The sequence below is a fragment of the Neofelis nebulosa genome, chromosome 15 (assembly GCF_028018385.1).
Source record: "Neofelis nebulosa isolate mNeoNeb1 chromosome 15, mNeoNeb1.pri, whole genome shotgun sequence".
Taxonomy (NCBI): domain Eukaryota; kingdom Metazoa; phylum Chordata; class Mammalia; order Carnivora; family Felidae; genus Neofelis; species Neofelis nebulosa.
The window spans coordinates 18,434,976-18,451,460 of NC_080796.1; the positions used below are offsets into that span (position 1 = coordinate 18,434,976).

A 16,485-nucleotide genomic window follows, 5' to 3' on the forward strand; every position below is an offset into this window, starting at 1 on the left:
TTGCAAATACAAGACGAAAATCGAACTAGTCGGAGTAATTCAGTTTGCGGGACGTGCAGAATTATGATAATGAACTGCTACCACTTGCCCTTCATCATTTCTGGGTGTTCTGACACGCCGGCAATATTTCAAGGAATGCACACGAGAAGAATGGCCTTTTCGGAGCTTTCTTCCCCAATGAGACAAGCTTGGCTGAGGCTCTGACAAAGATATAATAATTCAAACATCCTTACTTTCAGTGGGATGTCACCCATGGCTGCCTTTTAAAACTTATAAATAACGAAGATTGTTCATCTCAGTGTGCTTATGACAAGCCATACCGGACAATCCTTTCCTTTATTTTGAAGCAAATGACTCGCTGATAGTATTTTATATTATATGGCTTCACTGAAGATGCAATTAAAACTCGTCGCTTTTTAGCTCACGTTATTTAAGTATCATAAGCCACACTAACCCCTGAATTGTTTATGCTGAACTGTAGGCGAACTTTCTGGAACTATAGCTCTTAAAGAAAATATAAACACATCAGCAGCCATCGATTTCGAGGAACAAGCACCAGGGTGGAAAATGCAAAACGGACAGAACTGAATTTAAAATGCAATTTCATTTTCTCTTTAAATGCCTACATTAAAGGCTGACTACTAGGAGTAACCACTGTAAATAGATTCGCCTATCATGTCCTCGTTGCTTAACTCTTCAGTACATAATAGTTAAAATCTATCCTGAGCAGAAAATTCGACGGGCACGAGAAGTCACACGTGCTATTTAAGTGAGGACAGCACATAAACAATAGGACCACAAAAATATTATTAATAGTGCTGCTGTTCTCTGTCGCCGTGTAACGCACCATAACAACACTCCAAGCCGTCCCAAAGGTGAACGTGTTTCAAACTGCTGCGCTCCTCGCTTGCTGGCTGAAGTCCCCCGGGCTGGTGCAGGACTGACCTACTTTCCCAGAGGCCTGCAGGCTGGCCTTGAGGAATGAAGGACCAGACTTTCCCAGAAGATAAGACCTGACCGCATTTGAAAACAGCTGCCACTGATGCCAACAAGTCTGTTCAGGGCCAGGTTGACGTACGACTAACTGCCTGGGCACCTGCTTCTCCTGCACGGAGCCCCCGCCATTTCCCACACCTTCCCCCCTGTTAGAACCCTGTGGCTTTGTCTGGACAGGGAAGATGGCCTTTGAGACATCAGTCCACCATCTTCCCAGGATGCCAGCTTCCTGAATAAAGCAAACTTCTCTTTCCCACCGTCGCTTGTCTCTCCAGCATTGGCTTTTTTTTTTTGACTGGCGAGCAGCCAGACTTGACTTGAGAATCCATTCTCTGTCCAGTAACAGAACCATCCCAAAATGTGGGGGCTCAAAACAACAATTGCTCAAGATTCTGTAGGTCGGCTGCAGTGGTTTCACCGGGGATCATTCACACAGCCGTGTGCGGCTGGAGGGTCAGCTGGAACGGCTCCCAAGGCTTCTTTTTCCTTGTGGGCTTTCATCCTTTGGAGGCCACACCAGGCTTCTTCATATGCGGCCACATAGAGTCCAGCGTGCAAACACTTATCACGCATCCCCTTGAGACATGTCTACTGATGTCCCTTTGGCCAACGCAACTCACATGGTCAAGTCCAGAGTCAATGTGAGGGGGGACTGGACAAGGGCACGATACCAAGAGGTGTGATTCACTGGGGACCACCACTGTAACAACCCACCGCGTGGTAATCCTCTCACCTGGCACTGAGCGGGATGTGGCAGGAGATGCTCTCGAAACAAAAGAAAAACTATAAACCGTTCTTTTACACTAAAAACTTCTTAGCAATGGAGAGTGAAAAAATAGTTGGGCCAGCCTTCACAGAACTCAGACAGGGCACAGAATTCTGCAAACTAACACCTTTCATGGAGCCATGCACAAGATACGTTCTCCATCCGCCAGTCAGGCTCGGGGCAAAAATCGCAGCGAACATGTATGGGATAAAGATGACCAGTCAACCGCTGTGGAATAAACATCCTCCACAGTACAGGGCAGTAGACTCTTTGAACGCTGTCCACCTAAAGGGATATATTTGTAAACTTTAATCTGTATTAATTTATCTAAATATTTCAAAAGTTATGCATATTGGCTGAAAGCATGTAAAAACATGTTCTAAAATATCAACCCAAAGCCAAATTTGGGGTCTCTTTCACGCTTCCTTTGCAAGCGTACAGCATGTGTTTGCCCCATGGATAAAGGAGAATAGTCTCAGATGAGGCCCCTGTGGCTTGGAGGCAATGGCAGTGAGTCAGAGCTTTTGAATGGCAACAACGGCAAAGTCATTCAGGGCAGCCCTTCCACGGAAAACTAAAAACAGTGGGTAAGATAGTTTTCAAAGAGTTTTCAAGCGAAAAGAAATGGGCTGGATGCTAAACAACTGTTGCACAAACGTAAAAGAAAAACGGAGACCCAGGGGAATAAGAACAAAAGTCGCGTCTGCCTTGCCGGCATTGCCTCTGGCAAATCCAAACTTTAATCTGTACCCCATCACTGGGAGAGGGCAACAGAACCTAACAGAGTATTCTCCCTGTAATACTCTGGGACCAAAAGCTACGCCCTAAGGGTGAGTCAGATAGAACCAGGCCTTGCGTGGCCCGGCAGCACAAATTCACATCACTTAGGGAGCCTGGGAACGTCCAATTCTGCACAATTCTGGTAACGGTCATCCAGACTGCTAATCCCTCCAGCCAAAACTCAGAAGCAAACACATCCACCCTAGATGTCAAGTAACTTCATCCTGTACCTCAAATAATTCATCTAGAAATGCCCAACACACATGTATATCACAAGCACGTTCACATCCACACACATCCAGACACATGACAATCAATACCACACAAACATTACCACACACACACACACACACACACATGCGTGCGCACAAAAAAGTAAAAAAAGACCAACCTGAGGAAGAACCAGAAGAAACAGCACAGAACAGAGACAGCCACAGATAGTTCAGCTACTGGAACTGTCAGATGCAGACTGTGAAAGGACCAGACAAAAGGAAGGACTGAAAGACAAGGTGCAAGCATCATAAGGCAAGAGAAGTCCAAGCTATGAACAATGGATACTTAGGTTTGAAAAAGAATCTATGAGAGGACCAAGTGATAAAAAAATACAAAAATGAAAATAAGCACCAAGACTAAACAGAAGACTAGATGTACCTGATGGAAGAATTCTGAACAAATTCAGAATGAAGCACAGAGGAACAGAAAGATAGGACATAGCTAAGAGGATAGTTTCAAGAATGTGAGTAAAGTAAAGACATTTTCAGCCAAAAGAGTTCTTTATCAGTGAACACTCTAAGGGAAGTTCTAAAATAAGCAAAACAATCCCAAACAGAATATCTGAGATAGACAAAATAATAATACTAAGAGGCCAAAAGTAGTGACAGCTAATTGTCAACTGGCTATATAGAATAATAATAATGAGTCATTAGGTTCACAAAAACTACAGAAAATACAACAGAAGTGGCATGTAATTCAGCAAGGTACAAAATTTAGCTAAACTGTTCCGAGATTCTTAGACTTTCAAGAAGGAAGATACTACAAAAGCAAACATGAACTACCAGGACTTCATCAAGATAAAAAACGTCTGCACAGGGGAGGAAACAATCAGCAAAACTAAAAGTCAACTGACAGAATGGAAGAAGACATTTGCAAATGACTTATCAGATAAAGAGTTAGAACCCAAAATCTGTAAAGAACTTCTCAAACTCAACACCCGCCAAAAAAAATAATAATCCAGCCAAGAAAGGGGCAAAAGACGTGAACAGACACTTTTCCAAAGAAGACATCCACATGGCTAACACACATGTGAAAAGATGCTCAACATCACTCATCATCAAGGAAATACGAGTCAAAACCACAATGAGATACTATCTCATATCTGTCAGAATGACTACAATCAACAACTCAGGAAACAACAGATGTTGTGAAGATGAGGGGAAAGAGGAATCCTTTTGCACTGCTAATGGGAATGCAAACTGGTGCAGCCACTCTGGAAAACAGTGTGGAGATTCCTCAAAAAATTAAAAACAGAACTACCCTACAAGCCAGCAATCGCACTACGAGGTATTTATCCAAAGGATACAAAAATGCCCATTCAAAGGGGCACATGCACCCCAGTGTTTATATCAGCACCATCAACAATAGCCAAAGTATGGAAAGAGCCCAAATGTCCATCGACAGATGAATGGATAAAGAAGATGTGGAATATATAAAATGGAACATTACTCAGCAGTCAAAAAAAAATGAAAATATTGTCATTTGCAACAACATGGATGGAACTAGAGGGTATTATGCTAAGTGAAATAAGTCTGTCAGGGAAAGACAAATACCATATCATATCACTCATATGTGGAATTTAAGGAACAAAACAGATGAACATAGGGGAAGGGAAACAAAAATCAGATAAAAACAGAGAGGGAGACAAACTATAAGAGACTCAAATACAGACAGCAAACTGTGGGTTGCTGGAGGGGTGATGGGCTGAGTGATGAGCATTAAGGAGGGCACTTGTTGGGATGCACACTGGGTGTTATACATAAGTGATGAAACACTAAATTCTATTCCTTAAGTCATTATTACACTATAAGTTAACTAACTTGGATTTAAAGAAGAGAAGATACAGATATTGGTAAATTTTAGGCATTGATATTAAATATGCATGCTGTAGTTTCTAGGATAAGAACTAAAAGTATAGAAAAGAATGTACACCATTCAAACGAATAGACAAAAAATGGACTGAGGGGTGCCTGGGTGGCTCAGTGGGGTGAGCATCTGACTTCAGCTCAGGTCATAATCTCATAGCTCGTGAGTTCGAGCCCCATGTCAGGGCTCTGTGCTGACAGCTCAGAGCCTGGAGCCTGCTTCGGATTCTGTGCCTCCCTGTTTGTGCTCTGTCTGCCTATCTCTCTCAAAATAAATATACGGTAAAAAAAAAAAATTACATACATATATATATATATTTAAATGGATTGAAAAATCCTCAATAAGCCAGAAAACGACCAAAAATAATAATAATAAATCAAATGAGAAAAAGCACAAAAGCAGATGGCAGGGTTAACCCCAAATATATTATAGTACGTGCATTAAAAGTGCTTTACATAAGACTCTTAACAACTGAGAACAAACTGAGGGTTGATGGGGGGTGGGAGGGAGTGGGGGTGGGTGATGGGTATTGAGGAGGGCACCTTTTGGGATGAGCACTGGGTGTTGTATGGAAACCAATTTGACAATAAATTTCATATATTGAAAAAATAAATAAATAAAAATAAATAAATAAAAGTAAGTGCTTTAGAGTAAAAGACAAAGACTATAAAACTGAATTTTTTTAGGGAACCTGGGTGGCTCAGTCGGTTAAGCATCCAACTTCGGCTCAGGTCACGATCTCACAGTTCATGCATTCCAGCCCCGCATCAAGCTCTGTGCTGACAGCTCAGAGCCTGGAGTTCGCTTTGGATTCTGTGTCTCCCTCTCTCTCTGCCCCTCCCCTGCTCACACTCTGTCTCCCTCTGTCTCTCAAAAATAAATGAATGTTAAAAAAAAAAAACCTTTCTTTAAAAAAAAATCATTCAAAGACAAATTACATCAGACTAGATTTAAAAAGTAACTATGTTATTTAGAAAAGGCACATTTAGAATAGCATACTGAAAGTTTTAAAGTTTTAAAGTTTAAAAAGGATGAAAAAGACACACTGTGTGAACATTAACTAAAGTAAAGCCAGTGCAGGGGTGCCTGGGTGGCTCAGTTGAGCATCTGACTCTTGATTTCGGCTCACATCATCATGATCTCACGGTCATGGGATGGAGTCCCACGTCTGGCTCCACACTGAGTATGGAGCCTGCTTGAGGCTCTCTCCCCGCCCACTGCCCTTCTCCCCCACTCACTTGCTCACTCTCTCTCTGAAACAAAAAATAAAATGAAATAAAGTGAAATGAAATAAAATAAAGGAAAAGAAAAGAAAAGAAAAGAAAAGAAAAATAAAAAACAAAGTAGGAAAAAAATAAGCCAGTGCAGCTCTATTGCTATCAAACAAAGTAGAGTTTAAGGTAAAATTCAGTGCTAGAGATAAAAATGATCTTTTTATAATACTAAAAGGTTCAATTTACCAAGAAAATATAACAATGTTAAATCTCCTAGTAACATACCCTCAAAATTATAATGTAAAAATTAACAGAATGACAAGGAAAAAGAGACAAATGACAATTATAGAAGGAAATTTTAATCAAGCCTTGGTAATTGATAGACTAAGCTCACAAAAATATTAGTAAATACATGAAAGATTTGAACACATAATTCACAACCTTGACCTAATGACACAAAACAACAGTGGATTAAACATTCTTTTCAAGCACACTAAAATAATTGATTATACTAAGACAAAAGCAAGCCTCAACCAACTTGAAAGACACAGAAATCATGCAGAGTATATTTTTTAGACACCACACAATTCAGCCAGGATCCAATACAAAAAGAGAATAAAAAAACCTGATATGCTTAGACATAAATGAACATACTTCTAAATAACTACTGGATCAATGACAACTTATAAAAATTAGAAAATATTTCAAATCAAATTTTTCAAATTTCACATAAAAAAGTAGAAAGTGGTTCTAAGCAGTATTTAGAAGGAAGTTTATACCCTTAATTGCATATATTAAAAAGACTGAAAATTAATAGAATATATAATTCTCAAACCAGTAACAGCAGAAAAGAGGAATAAAGAAAACTTGAAAGCAACTATCAACTTCAAATTGTGTACAAAGCAGAGGCACCATTAAAGAAAGAAGGTGAAATAAAAAACATTTTTAAGGAAGACAACTGACTACCAAGAAATGGAGGATAAATTCCAAAGAGAAAAGTGATTCCAAAAGGACAGTCTGATACACAAGAATTGGTGACAAATGCATAGGTAAATCCAAGCAAACATCGCTGGTACGAAAGAAAAAAAAAAAAAAGGGTAACATGCAGACAAAAACCAAATGCCCAAAACAACAATGAAACCATGTAATTCAAGAAAGAAGATTTAACCCTAACTCTTTTAAGACTACAGAAGGGTGAAGATATTATACAACCCTAAGCAATTTAAATTAAATATGTATGACAAAGTTTCACAGCTAACCACGAGAGAAATAGCATAGAATTATGTAAACCCCAAACCAATAGAGAATACAGTAGGTAGAACAATGGCCACCCAAAAATGTCCATGACCTAATCCCTGGAACCTATGAATACATTACTTCACATGGTAAAAAGACTTTGCAGACTTGATTACGATTGCAGGCCTTGAAATAGGGAAATTATTCTGGATCATTCTCGTGGGCTCAGTGTAATCACATTTGTCCTTAAAACCAGAGAATCTTTCTGGTTGCAGAGAACCAGAGAGATGTCAGTGTGAGGTCTCAGCCTCACAGCCAGGGAAATGTGGGTGGCCTCAAGAATCTCCTCCAGAGCCTCTGCAAGGGAATGCAACCTTACCAACACCTTGATCTCAGCCCGATGAGATGTGCGTTAAACTTCTGATCTACAGAACTGTAAGGCAATACATTTGTATTCTTGAAGCAACTGAATTTGTGATCATTTGTTATGGCTTCAACAGGAAACTATAGAGGAAAAAGAAACTGAACAGAGGAAAAACACCTCAATTAATTAAAAAAAAAAAAAAAAAAAAAAAAGCAAGAATAAAGAAAAAGTACAAAAGCACCAAAGCGGCCAAAGAGTGGAAATTGTACAAAAATGCCAAAAATACAACATATGTAAACTGTACATGTACTAATCTCACCAAGGAAAATGAGGGCATTTTCAGACAGAATTTTGCTTTTGAAAAAATGCTATGTGCTATTTATAAGAGACATACCTACAGCATAACATAGTATGACTGCAAGAAAAGAGGTGGCAAAAAAAAGACATTAATTAATCCAAATATATTATCAATCATTCTAGGGGAAGATGGCCACGGCTGGAGCTGAAAAGAAAATTCAGTTCTGATCTGTTAACTAGGAGCCCTCTGACTAAGAATTATAAAGGAGAAGGCAGAATTTGACTTGATGTTTACAGAGGAAGAAATCTCAATTTCTCTCTGGGAATTTAAGAATGAGAGGGCATTTTTTCATGGCATTATTTGGGGTACAGTTATGCTGTTGTTGGGGCTATCACGTAATCAGTAGTAAGTCATCTTGGACAGTGAGACCATAGATAAGTAAAGAGAAAAAGGTTAGGGGGTGAATTTTTAGGAAGGCCTTGGTAATTGAACTGCATGACTTTAATGCAATTCAGTGCCTTTTAGCAGCCAAAACTCAACTGCTCACTATGGTCCTAGGACGTTCTGTAAAATAACAGTAGTTAGTACTGCGAGAGTACTTTTCAGGTGAGAGCACACCTAAACGAATATTCTGCTGCTCCCCTCCTCTGAGAAGTAACCTACACAAAACTGTTAGGCCAACTGGCTTTAAGACATAAAACCCCAAGGGGCGCCTGGGTGGCTCAGTCAGTTGGGCATCTGATTCCTGATTACGGCTCAGGTCGTGATCTCACGGTTCATGAGTTCGAGCCCCACATGGGCTCTGCGCTGACAGTGCGGAGCCTGCTTGGGATTCTCTCCCTCTCTCTCTGCCCCTCCCCTGCTCACGCTCGCTTGCTGTCTCTCTCAAAATAAATAAACTTTAAAAGAAAAGAAGAAAGAAAGAAAACTCCAAGAACAGGAATATGTGCACTCTTCAGGGCACGTGAGTGACTTCGACTCCACTCCCAGGACGGTGCTCCCTCCTCCCTCCACTCCCTCTATCTGCTCTACCCGTCTTTCTTCAACTATATGCTGTAGGTTTCTGGTCACATGTGGCGCCGCCCCTTTTCTCTCAGACCTGCAGGCCCTCAGGCCATCGTCCTCCCGCGTCCCCATGTTTAGCACAATGACCTGTGTGGAAGCCTGTCTCCGGTGTTCTGTCTCTTGTGCTGGGTGGGCTGTGAGGCGGCACAGAACCCGGACCAAGTGTGCGGGTGGAGGGGTTTGCCACGCAGACCCCTCTCTCCCTCGGGCAGGCCCCGAGGTCAGGACTGGAGGAGGAGTGAGATGGGAGGGGGGCGGCAGAAGTAGGAAGATGAGGAGAGCCTTGGCCACACTCTCAAGCGTCCCCGACCCCGGACGGCCTGGATAAGCGCCCATCTTCGTGTTGGTCTTCGCCTGGCTCCTGTGTCGATGCTCCCATCAGTTACTAATCTGGAGACTAACCCGCCCCAGAGATGACAAGAAGTTTGCACTAGGTGGACTCGCATCTAAACAACAGAACCAGAGATGTCGATTCATTGCCATTTACAACTGAAACCCTATCAGCTATACTCCAATTAGAATTAACTAAAATCAATTACTCTGAGACTTTGCCAACAAATAGCCTTTGTCAACTTGACCTGAGGAGCTCTATAAAGAGAGAATAGATTTAAAAGTAGCTAAAGAGTAAATCGTACATTAAGTGCTCTGACCACACACAAAAAAATCAATATGAAAAAAATAATAAAAGGAGCAGGAGAAAAGTTTTGGAGGTGACAAAGAAGCCTGTATCGTTCACTGTGGCGATGGCTTATGGGGGTGCACTTATCTCCAAAGTCCTCAAGTGGTATGCATTCAATTAGCTACAGCTTTTTTATGCCCATTATAACTCAGAAAAGAGATTTAAAGAAAGCAAGCAGGGGCGCCTGGGTGGCGCAGTCGGTTAAGCGTCCGACTTCAGTCAGGTCACGATCTCGCGGTCCGTGAGTTCGAGCCCCGCGTCGGGCTCTGGGCTGATGGCTCGGAGCCTGGAGCCTGTTTCCGATTCTGTGTCTCCCTCTCTCTCTGCCCCTCCCCCGTTCGTGCTCTGTCTCTCTCTGTCCCAAAAATAAATAAAAAACGTTGAAAAAAAAAATTTAAAGAAAGCAAGCAGGTAGAAACGTGAGTCAAATGTCGTATTTCTGTAGTCTAAGAGAACTGGAAGGCCGAGGCCAGTTTGAGAGCTAAAGTGAACTATACTGAATCATCTGGATAACTGCCTCAAAATTAGCTGATGGGGAGCACAGAGATCAATTTTCCTTGGCGCTCCTATCATTTCTTTCTGGTGTAAAGAAGGGAGTTGAGTATGAGAAATACAACCGGGAGGGTACTGAGTTCATAAATTATCCTTGTCCCCGTCCACACTGAGAATGAGGCTGAGTTACAGTTATTACATACAGGTTGTTTCTACGGGATCACGAGAGACGGTACGCGTACTTACTTCTCCAATGCCCTTTTTTTTTTTTGTCATTTAAGTGAAAGAATACATTTTTTTAAACTCTTAAGTTCTGAAGAAGCTTATTTAAATCAGCCAAATGGTTGCTGGATTTACTAGCCCACACACAGTTAAGAAAGAATCAAAAAAGAAGATGGGGAAACAGTGTTAAGTCAGTAAAAATATAATACTGCATATATTGTTATTAATTATACAGCCCAAATATTTAAGAATTTTTTTAACATTTATTTATTTACCTTTGAGAGACAGACAACAGAGTGCGAGTGGGAGAGGGGCAGAGAGAGGGAGACACAGAGTCCGAAGCGGGCTCCAAGGCTCTGAGCTGTCAGCTCAGAGCCCGATGTGGGGCTCGAACCCATGAACCACGAGATCGTGACCTGAGCCGAAGTTGGACACTGAACCGACTGAGCCACCCGGGTGCCCCAAATATTTAAAATCTGTCTTCATATTCTTCTGGTCCTCCTCTTTTGAAATCAGTCCCACTCAACAGTATTTATCAACTTATTAATTAGAGGCTTAATGGAAAGAGAATGAGTTTGAGGCATATACAACAACGTTTACTGGTTTCTTTACTGTCCAAATCTACGACCGTGGCCAAGCTACCCAACTGTGCTGTAAAATGGAATCAATGACATTCACTCTAGAGAAATAAGACTAATATATATGCAAATTGTAACTGCTATACGCATTATTATTTTATTTTGATCGGGTCATACTATTAACCCTGTTTCCCTAATTCATTTACTTCTGCTAGTTTAAATGAAAGCTTAAAGTCGTCTTGAACTGAGATTCACATGAAAAGTGCCTATCACAGTGCTTGGCATATATGTGCTGAAAAACATGTAAGCTATAAATATTTATTACTTGCAAATAAAGGAATTAGGGTAGATGTTTCCTTAATCTCATAGACTTTCACCACGAGATCTCATAACAATGAGATTCCTCTTTATCTAACATCCTATTTTTTCCCCCCATTTCAGAGTTATTCTGGGAATGGTCTTCTTTTTTTTTTTTATGAGGTATTCACCACCCCTCTGATACATCACCACTTGTGTACTAATATCCACAATGAGCACCAGAGCACCCCGAGATTACAAAAGGCTTGTAAAAAGGGCTATCAGGGGCTTGTAAAGAGGTCACAGAAAGAATATTACTACCAGAGTTACTCGGATGTTACGTAACCAGCTAGTTCTTTTGTTGGTAGACCTCAAAATATAGTTTGACAGATATTTTTTCGTCTCAAATTGAAGGGTATCTGGAGCTTTTTATATTGATAGCTTTACCTTCCACCGGCGGTCCCTACTTTTAATTACTACAATAATCACTCCACACTGCCAAGAATCCCCCAAGATAAGTATAATATACAAGCCAGAGAAACCGAAGCCAATAATGATGACAAAAGAAGTCAAATTTCAATTCAAATACAGTCATGCTAGCCTCAGAAGGTTGAAAACTCATAAAGGTAGAGACTGAAAATGAAAATGTCACTTTAGCAATGCTGAAAATTGATATGCAGGAGAAAAACCTTACTAAAAAGTCCTTGTTTTCAGAACAGCCTGATTTTTCAGCTGCATCTCCAACATTTTCTGTCTCTCTTCTAAATCAGAACTGAGGAAAAGTCAGGGCGACAAGTGCACCTTTGACCACCAGTACAGAGAGAAGGCTAACGAGACAACTGGAAGGTTCCACGCCGCAGCCTCTCACCGTCACAGGAAGAGCCGCGTGCACTGGGAGGGAAGGGAGGAGCTGGACAGGCCGGCCGGAAGCTCTGCCTCCAGACATAACTGTGTTCAGTGGCATAAACGGATTCATTCATTGATTCAACAAATTTTTGTGGGGCATTCCCTGTGAATAACTTACTGCCTGGGGCATCACAAGAACGGTCTTGAGGCATACAGTTGTGAACAAGACAGGTAAGTTTCTCTTCGCTATTGCGTTATTTTATTTTTATAACACTAGCTCATTCTTTCTTCGCTGGATCAGTCAATATTTATCAGACAGGCGTTAGGTCTGTGTATCAAGCTCAAAAATCAACGACACTCACTACAAACAATCTAGACAAAAACATCTTTGTCAACTAGATCAAAGGTCATCATCTGTAAGCAGGGAGGACATTTTTGAAAAAGGAAAGGGCAGATCATGAATTTAAAATTGTTATTCACTGACTGATTTAGCTAACACAAATACGTGTAAGGAGATGTGCTACGTGCCAGAAGACATACAAATGAACTGAGACAGAGAGAGGACGACCGCTTTCCAGGTCCTCTCCATTCTCCTATGATTAAATCCTCCCATTCTTCAGACTGGACTTTGGGCTTTATCTTGCCTCTCCTCGGCCCTTCAGCAAGCTGTTTCACTTGGCTAAGTGTCAACTCCCCCATCTGCCAAGGGGAGCTAATTGTAATAGCACCTTTTTTATTAGGTTGTCATGGGACTCAAATGGCCCATTCAGATCATTTTAACACCATGCTCCATATAATAATAGCTGGCCGTCACTGAGCGCTTATCACTACCATTACTGTTAATCTTGCACACATCTTCCTCTCCACGCCTATTGCTATCACCCTCATTCAGGCTATTTTGCTAATTAAAGCTCTAAAACAATGTCAACCGTCAAACAAGTCAGGCAGAACAATGGGTTCTTTCCAGTAAACAACCTACAACTTTCTGCCTTTGAATCTCTTCTTATCCTTATTCCTCTGACCAGCATTCCCTCCTCTCAGCCTAACTGGGTAAAAATCCAATTCATCTTTCAGGATCCAGCTCAAAGCCCTTCCCCGATCTTCCACAACAAACTACTTTCGTCCGTCTCCACCGAGATTATGGCACTCACTACTTTTCTCCTATAAGCCATGTTTGTCCTACACACCAATACTCTTTTGTGTTCAAACATTCTCAGTTCCCAGTTAAATGCATGTTATGAAGAAAGATGAGGGCGTGTAAAAAGTTTGTATTTTTTTTCTCCAGAAAATAATCACTGCCTAGGACTATGGGCATCAGTTTGTTATCTGAGTGAAAAACAAATCACTGAATCTACTCCTCAAAATTCTAAAAATGTCCTAACAGCGCATCGATCACTGAATCAGAAAAGTGTCTATGTTGCAAAAACACAAGATAGAAATGAGAAATTAGACTTCGGTATCAGGACATACATAATGTTTTAAGAATGAAGAAAAGATTTTCTTACTTTTCTTTCCTACTGCCCAGTTGGCGAGCTGTGTATTGATCCCCATAGTCAATTAGCACCAGCTGTCGAGAAAAGACGTTCACTTTGTTGCCTATAAATAAATCTTCCAAGTGAAGATCATCATATTTGGTCCGCTTTAAAAAGGTACGGTGATTCTTCACATCGTGCTAAAACAAAAGCAACACAGTAAGACAAATAGTTCTCCAAAGAGAAGGTTAATCTTATTATAAATTAAAAATGATTCTTTATTCTGCTTCATTAAACATTGGCGACATTGTTTCACTTTTGCTACAAATACAAATCGCATTTCTTTTAGAACTTCTGTATTTCCTAGCGGGATCCAGTAATAACAGAAAAACTTATTACAAATTTAATACTTTAATAAACCATGAATAGAAAGATTTGTTCATTGCCAAACCATTTCAGCAAATTAGTGCTTCCGAAATCCCAGAGAAATTCCAAATTTCAGCTGTCTTGCCTAGACAAAACCCCAGTACCAAAGAGATCTACCTGTAAAAGGGTTGCCAGTGAAGAGACACAAAGAAATATGTGCGACTCTTAACCTGATCTTCTTCAATCTGACTTCTTGGAGAGATAACAGCTTTCAATATTGGTGACATATTTAGGGCCATGATAATCTTGATCTGCAACCACTTACCGCCTATTGCTTAATCTAAAACATGAACAATCCCACATCCGTTTTATAAACAAAAGATATGAATTACTATTTTCACATTAAAGATAAAGGTACAAAGTTACCCTCTTGTATTGGAATTCAAACACCAAAAAAAGAACTCCCAGTAATAAAAGAAAAAAATATATTATGAATTTTCAAAAGCAGCGACATAAAAGGCAATCCTATTCCTCTCCCTATCCCACATTCACTCCCTCTGCTGATGTTTAAGGGGGAAAAAAAAAAGGCTCAATTACCATTTCAACAGATCCATCCCCTGGGTAAAATAAAAGCTCATAACGTCGAAAAAGTGAAGCATTCGGATCATACCACTCGGCAATGAAAACGAATCTTTCCCCGTGATTCTGCAAAGAAAGAATTAACATTAACGTATAAAATATAAGCACTTCTTGCATAAACCATCTACGTTGAAGGCAAGAATTACCAAAGATTTGTTAACAAGTACATCTGTTACTATTTATTTATTACATTCAAGGATTCTTCTTTCAACCATATATCAGTTACCAACATACCTTCAGAAATACTTCCTTCTAATTTCTCATTAAGTATCCTCAGCTATCTCAAAGATGACTTATGAACTGCTTAATACTTCACAACCATCCGATCACCCTGAGTAAATTAATAATTTTTTTAGAACATGAGCTCCTGATCGGACTACTGTAATAATTCAGCACATTTACATATAAACAGATCTGAAAGCAGATTTACATATAAACAGACAATAAACTGCTGTGAGAACAAAATTCTGAGAGGCTAGCTCTCAATTACATGAGATTTTAACTTTCCTAAATTTAAGAATCCAGCAGAATTCGAATATTGTCATCATTAAAGTCACAGTAAACATCCTTTCTTTCCTTCCTAATTTCACACGATAGTATCTTTTTACAGAAATTGGAGAATGTGTTAGTCTAGGTCCTCTGAGAAGCAGACACCGAGACAGGATTACACTTGCAAGAATTCTATTCCTGCAAGGGCAATTCCTAGAGGAGAAAAATGGGGAGGGATCCAGACCACAGTACAAATCTGACTGGAAGGAAGGAAAAGAGAGAAGGGAGGGAGGCATCATTCCAGATTGCTGTACAGTCTAAGGAAGGTTCAGCAAGACTGGCAGGCAGTGCCCCAGCCAGGGAGCCCTCAAGAGTTCCTTGACATCCGGGGACCCGCCTGCTTGAGTCTCCCTGCTCCTCAAAGGCACCAGTTGGGAGTAGCCCTTGGGAAGCATGTCTTAAGTGCAAAGGCAGCATCGGATTTCAGAGCACAGCAGGTGGGGCCCTTGCTCATAGCTGACGGTGTGTGAGGTGCATTCCTGTGCCTATCACACAGGATGAAGTGAAAAAATAAGTCAAAGAATGACCCTCTTTCCTTGACTGTTAAGCAGGACTTCCAATCATGCATGTTGTTAAAAATAGCTTAGCCCCAAAGGTCCTTCATTATAATAAGGAAAGGAGGACATACAGGACATGTAAGGAAGAAAGGAATCTAGTTTTGTTGCTAATTCTGAACTTAACATCTGATTCTCTGGTTAGGATACACGGATAGGTTTTTTTTATGTTTTGTTAATAATTTCTTTTGTGTTAATAATTCCCTTATATAGTCTAATGGTAGAAGGTGTATGGCTAGTTATGTTTATGATTATACTCATAAACTGTACTGTAAAAAGTTTTAAGACGCTATTTTATTTTTCCCACAATCATCCACAAAGACATATTTAAGCAACGCTAATTATTAGCTAAGAGAAAATGAAGGTAAATTAAGAGACATACTATGACATTCGTGAAAGCCTTCCTTCACACATTTTTTTTCATATTCTTACAAATACGGCTTCTTAAAGTTTAGGTTTCACTGTGCGGTTCTAGTGTTGTGGTCCCCTTATAATAGAAAATTTAAATATTACCAGCTTACTAAATTTTTTACTCTCTATATTAAAATATTCACTCACTCGAAGACATCATTGAAATATTTCCTTCACTAAAATAAATAAATGAAATTAGAAAATGGAAGAAGTACGGATGCATCTAACTGAAGGTGATGGGGCAGGATGGTGAGGTCAATGAAAAACCAATGAAACTTGGCATCATTTATCCAGGGAGCCCAAACACAAAACTAACCAATCGTACTGCTTAATTCTGAGGCGGGTAATAGAATTTTGCACAATACGCTATCCAGAAAACAGTTTTAATATAAAGAAAATAAATGGAGGACCTACTGTTTCTGACTGACAAACTAGCTTAGAGCAAACCAAAGCAAGAAGAACTAGAAAAGTGGGATATGAAAAAAAATATCTGTCTGAAAACCCTGGGGAGCCTCTAAGGCA

At 40.2% G+C, this 16,485-nt stretch overlaps 1 protein-coding gene across 3 annotated transcripts in view; it reads right to left on the reverse strand.

The window, feature by feature from the left end:
* NME7 (NME/NM23 family member 7) overlaps positions 1-16,485 on the reverse strand; it is a 262,956-nt gene that overhangs the window by 197,966 nt on the left and 48,505 nt on the right. For all 3 annotated transcript variants that reach the window (XM_058700810.1, XM_058700812.1, XM_058700811.1), the window contains exons 2-3: positions 14,408-14,515; positions 13,478-13,644 (exon numbers count right to left, since the gene is read on the reverse strand). In XM_058700810.1, coding sequence (XP_058556793.1) covers positions 13,478-13,644; positions 14,408-14,515 — 275 coding nt within the window. The remainder of the gene's footprint in view (positions 1-13,477; positions 13,645-14,407; positions 14,516-16,485) is intronic.